The following is a 14,474-nucleotide window of genomic DNA, read 5'->3' on the forward strand; positions in this document are numbered from 1 at the left end:
ATTCTGTAACTCGAGCTTCTGCTTTCTAGTTTTGAAAATATAAACCAGAACAAAATAATGCTTTATATTGAAAATAGATATATAGCATTTATAGTGATCATCCTCTCCTTGGAGTGGAGAGAATACAATATTTTGTGACTCTGCACTTTATGGGCTTTAGCCATCCATAATTATCTTTTTCTATAGAAAGAATTCCTAAAATCCAGATATAACTGGGCTATCCATTAGATATTTCAATCCATGCTCTATAAGATGCCAATAGCAGGCAGTAGAATTGTCTAGATTATTACGTAACTCAACAACAATAATAACAAAAACCCATTGGTTGAATAAAACATTGAAATAATTGTATATTAAAATTCTGGAGGCCTGAATCTCTAGTGCTTCTGAACTTGCATGCTTTTATAATTTTTGTCATCTGGCACCTTTCTACTTAAAACCATTCTGTGTTTTTCTTTAGAAGTAGTAATTGTACAGGCTCTGTTATGTTTTCTGTGTTTCATTTCTTTTCATATCTGGAATGAATTTTGCTTAACATGAGTTAACCTGAAGTTTGCCAAAAAGTGAACACATCCATCAATAATCTTCATAAACACAGTAAAGTATTTGTGAGAACAAGATTTATTTTGAGGCTCTCTTTTCCCCTATTAACAGCAATTTGGGGTTTATAGTATGCCTTTCTCTTTATCTTTTAGCAGATAAATAAAACACAGTGTGTGAGCTGCTGTCTGCTTTAGAGGGCATTCTGTGCCAAAAAAATTAAAATTCTGCATACAATATTTTAAAATTCTGCAAATTTTATTTGTCAAATAAACGTTGAGGCTCCAGCATGGCATTGGAGAGCACAGGCCACTGGCTGCACAGAGTGGGAGGTCACTATGCAGCTCCCCCACCCTCCTGGGACATGGACTCAGCGGTGAGGCTGCACCCAACCCTGACACAGTGCAAAGACTGGGCCTGCCCCAGAAACACCCCAGGGCCCTGCCTCTCCATGCCAGGTGTATCCAGTGTGGGCAGGCAGGCTCAGCAAGGCAGGATCCAAGTGTGGAGGAGCTTAGTGGGAGGGGATCTATGTGTGGGTCGAGAGGGTTCTATGTGTGGCAGTCTGGGTGCAGGCGGCTCAGTGGGGGATCTGGATGCACAGGGGATTGTTGGGGGGTTTTGGGTTCAAAGGTAACGGGACTCTGCAAGGGGGGTCCAGGAGAAGGTGGTTAGGGCTCAGTGGGGGGAGGGATAGAGCTCGGCAGGCGGGTCGGTGTGAGGACCTCAGTGGAGGGGACCAGATACTTGGGGAGTGGGGCTCAGTGGAGTGGGGATCTGGGTTGAGGAGTGATGGGTGCAGGAAGAGAGGGAGTTTGCAGAACTTCCTGCAGCTGGGGTAGAAATCTGGGGGTCGGTCTGACCCGGCTGTGGATGCCATGCAGGGGAAGAAGTTGCCTCATCCTCCCCACCCAGGTGGGACTAGCAGCTGAGCCTGGGCGCAGGGTAGGAGCCAGCAGATAGGTCTTCCCCAGTCCCACCCCCTGCCCCATAGCGATTTACCTCTCTGCCAGCTGCCCTGGGCACCTGAAACATACTGCTGGGGGAGGGTCATGTGACCACTTTGTGGCTTCCCTGTCAGAAAGTAATTTTTCTGTGGGAAGCAAAGAAAACTATGAGGGACATAAATACGCAGTGGTGCAGAAATACTCCAGGAGTAAGTAGTGCATTGGATAAATTGACTTAATTCCATTTTAGATGAAACATTGAAAAACCCATTATGTAAAACACCATGAGAATAGTGATCAACTCTAAAGGAGTACCTAATTTTTATGTCTCCTGTTTTGAACGTAATGGAAAGTACTTTCTGCACAGTGCTGATGTGTGTGCTTTCAAAAGTCACTGCTGAAGCTGTAGAAGTGCGTAGGTGAGATCATTATAACGCCTGGAAAGAGAATTCTGAATAGGCAAACACAGCAGTGGGCCATGCAAAGTGCAACTGCACAGAACAGAACCAAACACTTTAGCTGAAAGAGGGGGAAACAAATATCTTCATGTTTTGTGTGTAAAACTAATTCACTTCTTAAGCATAGTGAAGCCTTTTTCTTTAGGAAGTTCATTATGTTTATAACACAAAAGGTGGCTTATGTTCTGTTTTTGTGGGATGCTTTAAACAAACAGTTCTTTGGCTGCATTATATACCATATTATGTATATAAATGCCTTGTGCAAAACAAGAGCCTCTTTGTTCTTATTTCAGTCACACTGGAAAATGTGCTGGTGATTAAATGTGCAAGTTTGAAGGGAGAGAGAGAAAACATTATTTATGTATATAATTTACAGAACATTTCTCAAATCTGTTTTGAACCACTTAACTTTATAAATGATTGTAACAACATGTTTAATTATGAACATTAACGATTCTTTATTGTATTTTTGTTTACAGGTAGAGTATGTAATATGTTTTAAACAAGATATACCTACAAATACTTGAAATTTTTCATTCATTTTCAGAGGATTGCTTTTGTAATCATTTTACATACATTGTATAGTATCAAACGGGAGACTAGTGAAAAAATTGTAGTCAGCCTTTACTGCGTCACTGACTCTGAAAGCCACCTGCTGATTCAGTCTTTTAAGCTTTGCTCTGAAGCTTATTACAAATCACTTCTTGTAGCGTATGCTGCATAACAACATTAAAAGTAATATGGAATCCCAAGAGCAACACTAGAAAAATAGGAGTAGTATTCAGGTGTTATGTCCTGCCATAAAAGGACAGACAAACTTCAGTCAATGCATGTATTTCTCTGACCATCTCATTGTTTGACTCTTTTGACAAAAAATAAGTAATTTAAAAACAAACCAAAACATTTTACAATCCGCAATTCCCTCAGAAGAGAAACTGAAAATAAAAACTACAATCAGTTTACTTAAAATCTCAATGACCTTTTAAAGTGAGGTTTTCTGCAAAGAATGCTGCCTTAAAATCCCAGCCCTGGTGTATGGTCGATGACATCACATCCAATTATAATGGGCTTGTAAAATAAGGTCAAGTGAACCACAGAAAAAAGGATTATTTTCGCTTTTTGAGTGTAGAAGCAGGTTGCAGGTTTTTCAGACTAGCCAGCACATATCTCATAGGCAGTACACTTTTATAATTGTCTTGCCTATTTTACAAATTTTAAAAATCCTCCTCCTTGTACATTTTACAGTGGTATGACTGTAGAATACCTATGAGGCATTTTAGTTTCAGTATATTGTTTAAATGATGCACTCTCTTAAAACTACAAGGTAAAATTATAATTGTTGCATATTATCATAATCTGTTTATTTATGGCAGTGCCCAGTATGTGCTAGCCACTCTCCAGACATTCAAAAAGGATAATCTGTACTCCAAAGAGCTCACAGTCTAAGGGTGGGCAGACAAACCTAACAATAACAATCCAGTTGCTCTTCTCTAACACTTTGAATTAATAAGCTCAAAGAATATAAAAAAAACTATTTAATTTTTGTTACCATTTATATTTTATATTTCACTAAACTAGAACAATTAAATTAGATTGGGTTCTCATAACATACCAGTCCAGTCTTGGAGTTACAAAAAGTGATTGTGAATGTTTGACTCTAAAGCAACTATTTCTGTTGATTTAAAAAAAAAATTAAGGTATATGTGTTAATACTATATTTTGTATAAGCTTGGGTTGTTTTTTTTTAAATGTTAAGTGTTGTGGTCCTCACTAATTATTTTGAAGTCCTTAGTAAAATTTCCTGTTGCCTTTTACTTCTATTTTCATTGGCTTAAATGGAACTTCCGCCTGACTCAATAGAAACTGAAAATGGTCACCTGTAGAGAAATCCCTCCAGAAAAACCTGCCTACTTCCTTCTGCTGATCAAAAAGCCACACACAAAAGTCCTAACGGACAATGTTGCCTGTATGTTCTACATAAATTGACAAAGGGGAGCCTGGTCTCCTTCCCTCTGTGCGGAGGTGATGAGACTATGGAACTGGTGTATCTCCCAACAGCGTCACGGTGTCGGCAGCCTATCTCCCAGGTACACAGAACTCAGTGGCAGAGTCTCAGTCGCAAATTCCCACATGACCACAAATGGGAACTAGACCCAGTAGTACTTCACAGTCCATTCAGGCAGTGGAGGACACCAGTCACAGATTTGTTCACCACTTCCCAGAACAAGAAATGTTCCAGGCCAGAAATAGGACAACACTCCCTAGGTGATGCTCTCCTCCTCCCTTGGGATGGGGATCTCCTTTACACCTTTCCCTTCCTTCCCCCTGCTATCAAAGGTCCTCCTAGAGATAAAAAGAGATGAAGTATAGGTCATTCTGGTCACTCCTGTGTGGCCAAGACAGACCTGGTACCCTTACCTGTCACAGGTCACGATGCATCCACCGATCTCTTTGCTACCGATTCCACATCTCCCCTCACAGAACAGAAGACATACTCTATGTCCCAACCTGGCAATTCTCCACCTCAAGGTATGGCTCCTTCTTGGCTCAAACACCTACAGAGCTCCTGTTTGACGGAAGCACAAATGGTATTATTACACAGCAGAAAATCCTCAGCACAATGTACCTACCTGCAAAAATGGTCCAGATTTCGGGATTTGGTGTATGTCGGGGAGATTTGTTGTGACATCTGTGATTCTTACACACAACTTAGACTGTGCACTGGCCCTAAAAAGATTGGGGCTGCTTATAAGCAATTTTAGAGTCCACTTAGCAGCTATAACAGCCTTCCACTGTCCAGTAGAAGGGTCCTCCGTTCTGTCACACTCAACTACCAGAAGGTTCCTTAAGGGTTTAGTAAAACTCTTGCCACAAACTTGGCTTCCCACTCCCACATGGAACTTAAACCTGATACTAAAAGGACTGACCAGGCCTCCCTTCGAACCTATGGCCATCTGTTTGCTTACTTACCTCTCAATGAAAACGGCCTTCCTTATAGTGATTACTGTGGCCAGGAGAATATGAGAAATAGTGTCTCTGAGGGCACATCCCCCCCATGTGGTATTCTTTCAGGACAAGGTTATGGTAAGACCACATCCAAAATTTGTTCCTAAAGTAACCTCCCCATTTCACATGAACCAGTTGATTCATCTTCCAGCCTTCTGTCCTAAGCCTTACCGAGACAACAGAGGCTATATCACATACCCTAGATATCAGAAGGACCATAACCTTCTACCTGGACAGAACAAAGGCCTTAAGGAAGTCCCCCACTTTTCCTCTCCTTGGGGAAATATTCAAGGGCTTGGCAATATCGGCCCAAAGGCTTTTCAAGTGGGTCTCAAACTGTATCAGACAATGTCACCAAGTTAGCAATATGACCTCTCTGAATACCATTTGTACACACTCCACAAGGTCGATCTCCTCATCCATCGCCTTCTTCAAGAATGTCCCAATCTCAGAGATCTGTGGAGCAGTGACATGGACATTAGTCCACACCTTTGCAAAACATTATGTGATCACTGGGGACTCTGTCTCTGGCATCTTCGGCTCCACAATACTGTCATCTGTAACTGACCCGATTGTGAAGTCCCAGCCCTCGAAGGGGTACTGCTGGGAGTCACCTACAATGGAACACTCATAGGGACACTACTCAAGAAAAAATTACTTACTTTGTGCAGTAACGATGGTTCTTCACGGTGTGTGTCCGTATGGGTGCTCCCTTCTACTTTGGAGTTCTTATCAATGACTGCAGTATAAAAGAAACTGAGAAGGTTAGACCATGTGTTCTGGCTAGCCTCATGGTAGGGCACAAGGAGAGACAGCACATGTGCTGGCCTAACAGACACTGCTACCAAAATTCTCCGATCAGCAGCACAGGGACACAAGCACACCTACTGTGGAGCACCCATATGGACACTCATCTCAAAGAACCATCGTTACTGCACAAGGTGAGTAACTTCTTGCAGTCATAGACCCCAGTTGAGCAAAGTACCTAAGCAGCTGCTGAGCTCAGTGAGTGAAATCCTTACCCCACTTCAGTCACTTTATGCTGTGTAAAGGGCTGGAATGGCATGATAGGGGCACAGCACTGTGGTGATTCTGAGCACTATTGTGGTCCCTTGAGCAGCCCAAGGAATCTGCTGTAAGTCATACAGGGCTGTCTAAGTTTTGCTGATGGCTTTTCTGGCCCCTGAAGATCAAAAGGGTGCAAAGATGGCTTAAAATTAAAGCCACTTTACCCTGCCCTCACCCCCTCTCCTGGGCTGCAAGTTCTGAGCTGCATCTCTTTTAGAGAGAGAGCACAGAATTTCACCCAGCAGGTTTTCAACACATATTTAGTTATGCATGTGTTTTAAGTGCTTTACTGAATCATGGCCTTGAGAAGTCAGCAAGACTGTTGTCCTGTATGGGATTTATTGTGGCTGCTTCTTGCTGCTGCTTTAATATTCCTGCTTCACCGAATCCTTTAGTACAAAGCTCTGCAGGTTTGATTTTGGGGTTTATGGGCAAACTGTTCAAATCTTGTTTGGTGATTTCTTTCTTTGCAGGTGCCTGTATTCTATAGTAGGAACTTTGTGAGGATCCAAGTCATACTGTGTGCTCTGCAAATCTTATTTTTGTTCTTCTGTATTTCACTTGACCTATCATTCATATCTTTACATTGATCTTTTAGACTTGGAGCTACTTCAGATTGAGAAGTCATTACTTGACATTCTTCATAGATGCTCCTTGTGCCTCCTCTTTTCAGAAATTTTGCTTTTGGGAGGGAGACAGACAGGGACTGAAATTTTCCTTCCCTACACATGATATATTTTTGCTCTCTGTTGCAGATTTGTACAGTGTTAAAGGATGAGAATAAGCAAGCAGTTTTGAAACAGCAGACTTTTCAATTTTTACCTACAGTTGGACAAAGAACAATGTTGTTGTTAGATTTTGTTGGAACTCTTTCAAAGAAATTTCATTTTATCAATGTTGAAATGTTTCACAGACATATCAATTTCAACTAAGTTTTGGGAGGGCTAGAGAGTAATTAGGATCTTAGGCCACTGGTGTGAAATGTGGGAGAGACACAGGTTCAAGTCCCTGCTCTGCCTGATTTAGAGTGATCTAGGATTAAAAACTGCTCTCAGTGAGACCAAGTAGGGACTTGACTATGGGTCTCCCACATCCCAGGCCAGTGCCTTAGTGACTAGGCTACCCACACACAGATCCACTCTTTCTGAATCAAAAAGCTCAAGTTTCAATTAGAAAATTGATATTTTCACATCATTCCATTTTAGCAAAAACATTCTAAAGGTTTTGGTTTTCTTTTAATGAAGAATGAAAACAAATTTGGAAATCTCAAAAGTTTCCATGAAACAGAATTGTCCTAGAACACCTCTAATTAATATTAGCTTTACTCATTACTGAATTTGTGACTTGAGCATAGGAGGTATTAATCTGCAGATATGAATTAACAAGATTTTGGGGTTCCACCTGGACTATGGAACATAGTAACTATAGATGCTATCTTGATTCTATCACATCAGTTTTCACAATTATTTTTGCCTGTTTTTATTATTGCATCTCTAGACTTACAAGCCCATATTTTCAAAGCCTGGAGCTACTTTTTGCTCCAGTATGGGCAGTTTTGTACTGGCAATCTTTTATATGTGCAAATGATGGCATTTACTGAGTACTTTGTTTTATGGTGTCACTCAGTTGCGAGGATGTCCACAAGATATCAGCTGCACCTGCAAATGACTGCAGGTACATTATGAAAGTCTGTTGCACATAGATGGTCAAATTTTGCTCTCATCCTCACCTGTGTAAATCTGAAGTCATTGCATTGGCTGATGGTTGGAAAGCAGATTGCTGTGTGGGTAATGGAAGAGAGAGAGATTGTTAAACTGGAAGTCAGCAATGGTAAGTTTTTAGAGATGATGATGTCAAATATAGTGTTCCATGACTACCTTGTGTATTCTTTGGAGTCTGCTGTGCGTTCTTCCTCACATTCTGAGTTTTCCTTCAGAATCCTTTTTAGTGAGTGATGTGTGGATTTCTGAATCCATGAACTGGACAGTTTATATTTCTGCCTGGGGATTCAAACAGCGAATTTATTATTATTGTAATGTAGACTACTTTGGTGAATCTGTTCTAGAATTTTGTTGTGTAGGGGATTTTCACTTGCATATGCTCCTCTGATGGCACCAAGTTTCTTGTTCCTGGTCATTGACATTCCTCTCCCTTTAAATCATATGTCTGTCTCTCTCCTGCACATCACCTGGGCTCACCTATGGAGCCCAGGACTTTCACAATCTTTCCTTCTCCTTCTCTTTCTGTTTTTGTGCCACCTGCTTACCAGCTGAATATCTGCAGAGCCTCCCCAGTTTACCCCATTAAAGTATCCTAACACTCTTGATGTTTGTCAGTGCATCCTTTTGCTTGAACTAGTTCTCCTTCACGTCCATATTGTGGGGAGGGGGAGGGAAACTGGCTCTCCTCCTGCCTTTCTGCTGTGGACCCAATTGATCCATTATTCCCCTGTGCCAGCCAGCTGGCTGAGAAGCCATCAAACAGCTGAGCAGAGCAGCAAGAACAGATCCAGCTCAGTGTATGTGTTAAGTGACTGGAACTTGCTGACCTATTTGCTGGATTTCGTGTGCTTCTCCGGGGTTGGCAGATTTCCATTTTCAAATGCTGGTCACTTGGGGAGTATGTAATTAAGATGGCAAGGATAAATTTGCATATGTTGGTACTTTTGTTTCTGACTTGCTTCAGCCAACAAGATAGCAGTACATTGGTTTACAGCATGTAAGTACAGCTATTGGAAGGGACAGAAATGTCATAGTTTTTAAGATAAAGACTTAGATTTTCCAGAATGTTCTTTACCCATTAAGTTTTATTGTGCCCTATTTAACAGGGTTTTTTTCAAATATCCGCTGTGAACCACTTTCACCTCCTGGCCATTCAGTTCCTTACAAGCATCACTGTGCTTGCAACAATATAACCCAATAGGTATATCAGCTGGGCAGCAGCTGCACAATTAGTAAATATGGAGAAAGTATATTAGCTTATTAATTTTGTGTTGATATTGTAAATCACAGTTATCTTTCTACAGTGTTAGATGCACTAAATGCAAAAGAGGTGGCTCTAAGAAATGGATACATTTTAAAAATTATAAATGTGTTGGGCAAAATGCAGCTATTTTAATTTCAAGTATTTAAATCTGGGCAATATATTATTTAACTCTGTTTTTTTCTTTTAAGTGCAGCTGCTAACTCAACACAAGGTAGCAGACCTAGATGGACTAATTTCATCTTTTGTCATCTTTCTGGGTTTCCCTCATGCTATTCCAGAGGTGCAAACTATCTGGAATAAGAGTGTACAACTCTTTATTCCTCACCCCAGTTTTTCTGCTGACATTTTTAAAAGCAAATAAAATTCTAACTTGTATGTTTAAGGTACTGAAAGCAATTAAACTGGCCAATGTATTTCTAAAAATTAGAAGTCAGACTCATATTCTCTTTCTGGCAACAGTAGTGTTGGATTTTGTACCAAAGAAAAGCTGTAGTAGTTTGTGTAACATCAGTGGAGTGTAGATCCAAAAACATTTAAAAAAACATTTTTAGTCCTCAGATATCTCTCTGGATATAGTTTTATTTTTTGTTTTTAAAGTGTGTGTTTGGGATAAGAGAATGGGTTACATGCTGAGTGAATTGTACAAAGCTCATTAAGATTATATCAAATAGATAACAATTGACAACATTTATTATCAAATCTGCTAAAAATATTTGCAATCCTGTCATCTATATCACCAAGATAAGAAGTGACATTCTGCTGTGTGTCTTATTACAGGATCTGTTGTTCAGCGTGTGTGCTCTCAATATCATTTCCACAATTGTCTGTGCTTTGGCAACTGCAATGTGCTGCATGCAGATGGTTTCTTCTGACGTTTTGCAAATGGTGAGTGCATTTTAATGATAGTTATATTCTCTCTGTCAATGTGTCTGTATGTTATATGCAGATATGTTTACATGTATGTATTTATAATATATACATGGGGAGGTGTAAAGTCAGTGATGGTTGATGTGGTATAAAAGTTTTGTCTGGAACATTTTGAAACTGCTAAGACGTGACCATTAACTTGACAAGTAACAAGTTCAGTTTTCAGCTATCACTCTGTCTGTATAAGTAAGTTCTGGTCAATCTAGGCAACTATCCATTAGTGTCTCAGCTGTAATAGAGGGCATATACACAAAGCAGCAACCGCTGTATATTCAATCATGCACTTTGGTTTGCTGCACAGAGTTAGGAGGAAGGACTGGCACAACTAGTTACACAGGCATAGTCCCGTTTAAGCTGGAAAAAATGAGTTTAAACTGATTACAGAAAGACAACCATGTGAGATTGTAGGCCTCTGGCTCGTGCAAAATACCATTAGCTGCCATTTTACTGCATTTTAATCATGTCACATATGGATACAAAACACCTTTACAGTCAAATGTGCCAGCAACTGGTTACAAACTTGGTCAAAAGTTTTTGTGTGTATGGAGCCTTAACTAATTGGTGGGGGAGCGTGGGGCAGTGGCGGTGGGATATATTTATTAGTAGGTGCAATGCAGTCATGGCTCCAAACATGCATTATAAATGCAGTTTCTCATTGGTGCATAACATAAGTTGTGCGTATGTGTGTGTTTATAAATAGACATGCAGTGCTTGTTCCATAATCCTTTTTTCGTGTCATAAACAGCATTGAGAAAGAGGTCTGTCATTTCAGTTCATGAGACAGTGTGTATAAAATATTAATCAAAAGAAGATTTTTATCATATGGTGTATTTTGTACAGACCCATAGGTCTGTTTTGTTTTCCTTTTCTGTAAATGATCTCAGCTGCAAGATGCCTGATAACTAAAGGTCCTGATCACAAAGGAGTTTTCTCACCTTTCAGTAATGAAAGGGAGAATAACTGATGCTCAGACCTGATAAGATCAGTCTGTCTAGCGTAACAATAATGTCATGCACCCAGGAGTGTAGTCATGAATATTCAGAGAAATTTAACTCATGATTGTTTTATGTCATTTAGCAGCACATTTCTCTGGAACAAAAACATACAGATGACAATGTTCCCACTGGAATATTGAAGTGCTTGGTTGCTCTTCTTTTTCCGATGGTCATGATTAGCCTGAAGATTATTCATTTCCCTACTCTCTGAACCACAATCAATACTTTTTCTTTCTGATCCCCTTTTCTGAAAAGCATGTACAAAAAAGATAGGAACTTAAATAGGAAATAAAATGAGTTTAGCTTTGAAAATGTATTTACATTTCTCCCCCTTTTCCCACTTTCATTTTCTCTTGTTCTTTGTTCTCTCTGATTCTCCATTTTGAGTCTCTTTTCTCACCTTTTGTTCTGCACCTTGTTTCTGTTTTGTCTCTTCCCTTATATTTATCTTCCAATTCTACATGTTTTTTAGCTATCCCATATTTCTTTCTTCTCATGGCCTTAGACATCCTTCTTCTATTTTTCTTGCTTTCAGAGACAAGAGGTCCTGAAGAGTCTATCTTTCCTCTCCTCAAGGTATCCATATTTTTTCGTATTTATCCCCAATATTTTTCCCTCTCTTCCTTTCCTTCAGCTTTCTGGGGCCAGATGTCCAGCTAATGTAAATCAGCCTAGCTACACTGAAGTCACACTTTCTTACATTAGCTGAACATCTGGCCCAGAGGTTTTCTTTGCTTTTCACTGTCCTAACCCCAACGGTCCTGTTCACACAAAAACTTTTAACCATGTTTGTTTCTCCTCTTTCTTCCGGAGGCTCCCCAGTCTGATTCACTTCCTTGCTTACAAGTTCATGTTCCCTGTTTCTGCTGCTTCTTCTTCCTCACTAAAGCACAGCCAACTTGTGACAGGAGGGTTTCACCTTGGCAGTGTTAAGATAGTAACATGGGGAAATGCTTGCAGTTGTAGATTAAAATGATTTAAATATTATAACATATTTCACTCAGTGCTCTGTTATTACTCAGTAGAATAATTAGATCCTCCTTCTATGTCAATAGAATATACTACTTCATTACCATCCATAATCAGGCTGCAGGGAACAATCCTGCACTGATGTAAACTATACATAGTAAACTATATGGTCCACTCTGTCTCTTCTATCTATGATTTTCTATTATGCATTAGTGTGTTCCTTGCCCCAAAAGTTAGCCAGATGGAAAGAACTTCTTATTTGTTATCAGGACTCCATAGTGGGCTTTGGATAACAGCTGTTGATAATGAGGGTGGCTTTTTTAATCGCATTATATAATTCTGTTGTAGTATCCAAATTTCCCTGTGGATGATGTAATTCCCATATGCTATAGGTGTTCTATTGCTTAGCAACACAGAGCTTAACAAATCTGCAGCTATGCTTCATGAATCTTCTTTCTTTATGGCTTGTGCATACAATAGTTGTCCAGATTCACATGTTGAAACTCACTGTATTTTATTGCATATAGACATTTACATTATGTACATTTGATGCACTGATCTTGGATGAGTTGTCCAGAAATGCTACATATTTGTACCAACCTTTAGGGTAAATTTGCCTGTGAATTTGAAGATCCTTAGTTGTTAAAAAAACAAACCTGTACTTTCAAGCCTTAAGGAAAATCTATTAATTCTAGTTTTCTGCTAACAGCTCCCTCCTTGGAATCACAAGTCTAAAACCCATAGATTTTTGAATCACAATAAACAGTTCTGCCATCTGTACCTGAAGATATAAAACTGAACTGGCAGCTCCAATTGAATTCATCAACATGAGCATAAATAAATGTGTTTCCAGGTGTCCTCACAGAGACTTTTTTTTTTTAACTGTCTAGGCAAGGAAACTGATCACAAATAATTCTAAACTCAATTAACTACTTTCAGCATAAAGTTTAAGCTTTTTATTTGTTCCCATATGTATTGCAGGAATAAGCATGTGAAGTCAAAGATCTTGACGAAATGCATGGTGATATTACCCTTGCCTATATTATTCATCACTTGGAGTCTAACAGTACCACCTTCTTGATATTTTTTTTCTAATCCAGTATTGCTTAACACAAGCTAGGCTGTCCTCGTTTTTTATGTATGTTCTTTTTAAATGTCACTCTTTTCATAATCCTCATTTAATTTTACATTTGCTTATGATAGTCTCATAATTGATTGTGGGTGGTGTTCAAACACCACCTGTCTGTACAGTGCTGTTACTTGTAAGTAATGTTTAAACTGTACATTTTAAATTACATTTAGAGCTCTGCTTTTAGCATTATCCCCCAACCCTTTTAAAATAATCCTGTCTCCAAATTCAAATTTCTTAGGGACAGATTTTGATACTCTTTGTCATCTAAAGTACTACCTTGCTCTGCAGGAAGCTGCATATAAATCTTTAGGGCAGAGATCATCCTTCCATTACTTGTGGTACAGAGTCTAATAGAGTGAGGCCCAGTTCCTTACCGGGACCTCTTGATGCTACAAAATTCAAATAGTAAATAATAATAATCAAGGAATAAATGTACCAGAACCTTGACCTTTGATTAGGATTAACCCCCTTTTCTTTATAACTCTAAAATTCTGCACATGACCACCTTCAACATGAACTTGTCTGTTTGATGCTATATCACTGACTCAGTTTTCAATGCTATGTGTTGGATTCCAAACAAAAAGGCTTCCAACTGTGTACTGAGTAGTAGCTTCACCACCACCACAAAAACAAAGGAACTGCTTGAGATCCTGATCTGTAAGTAAATTGTTCAAAAATTAGCATAGCTTTCAAAAGAGGCAGCATGATGAAACATGCATGGGAGATGCAACTGATGATGCATGTGAAGTTGTTTGATGTAGGAATGCATTTAATTTTTTAGCCCTATGGAAAATACTGACTCCTAAATAGAGCTATGTGGGAAATGGTTTTCCCATCCCACCAAAAATTTTGAGATTTCAAAAAGTGTCCCATTCTATTTTGTGGGTTAAATTTCCCCGAAAAATGAGACTTGCACTCTAGAATAGCCAATTGCCCAGTGGTTAAGGTACTTACGTGGGACTAGGGAGACCAAAGTTCAAGTCCCTGCTCTAGCTGTATAGCCCTAATCACCAGGATACAGTGTCATTCTCCCTGGCTCAGTGAATACTTACTAAGGTGGACCACTCAGCTAGAAGAGATTGAGAGAGCCGCTAGTTTGGTGGTTAGGGCACTCATGGGGTGTGGCAGATGCTCAAGTTCCTGCCATTAATTAGGGACTTGAACCTGAATCCCATATCCATGGTGACTGCCCTCACCACTGGAATATTGGCTATTCTGGGGTAGGTGTCTCTCTCATTTTAACCAGAAATTCCATCCTGGACCTGAGAAATCTTTCTAGATGAAATTTTAATCAAATCTGATATATTTCTGAAAAGAGGTGCCCATGAACAGTTCTTGTTTAAATGAAACAGCATTTTCAGATAAAAGTTTTCATCAGAAAATTCCCAATCAGATCTACTTCTCTAAATAAATTGTCTGTTTAGTAGTACTCAGCCAAATCTGCTGT

At 39.5% G+C, this 14,474-nt stretch overlaps 1 protein-coding gene across 4 annotated transcripts in view; it reads left to right on the top strand.

Moving 5' to 3' along the window:
* FAM189A1 (family with sequence similarity 189 member A1) overlaps positions 1-14,474 on the top strand; it is a 406,051-nt gene that overhangs the window by 337,421 nt on the left and 54,156 nt on the right. For all 4 annotated transcript variants that reach the window (XM_030578098.1, XM_030578099.1, XM_030578101.1 and 1 more), the window contains one exon: positions 9,782-9,889. In XM_030578098.1, the coding sequence (XP_030433958.1) occupies positions 9,782-9,889 (108 nt within the window). The remainder of the gene's footprint in view (positions 1-9,781; positions 9,890-14,474) is intronic.

The sequence above is a fragment of the Gopherus evgoodei genome, chromosome 10 (assembly GCF_007399415.2).
Source record: "Gopherus evgoodei ecotype Sinaloan lineage chromosome 10, rGopEvg1_v1.p, whole genome shotgun sequence".
In the NCBI taxonomy this organism is placed as follows: Eukaryota; Metazoa; Chordata; order Testudines; family Testudinidae; genus Gopherus; species Gopherus evgoodei.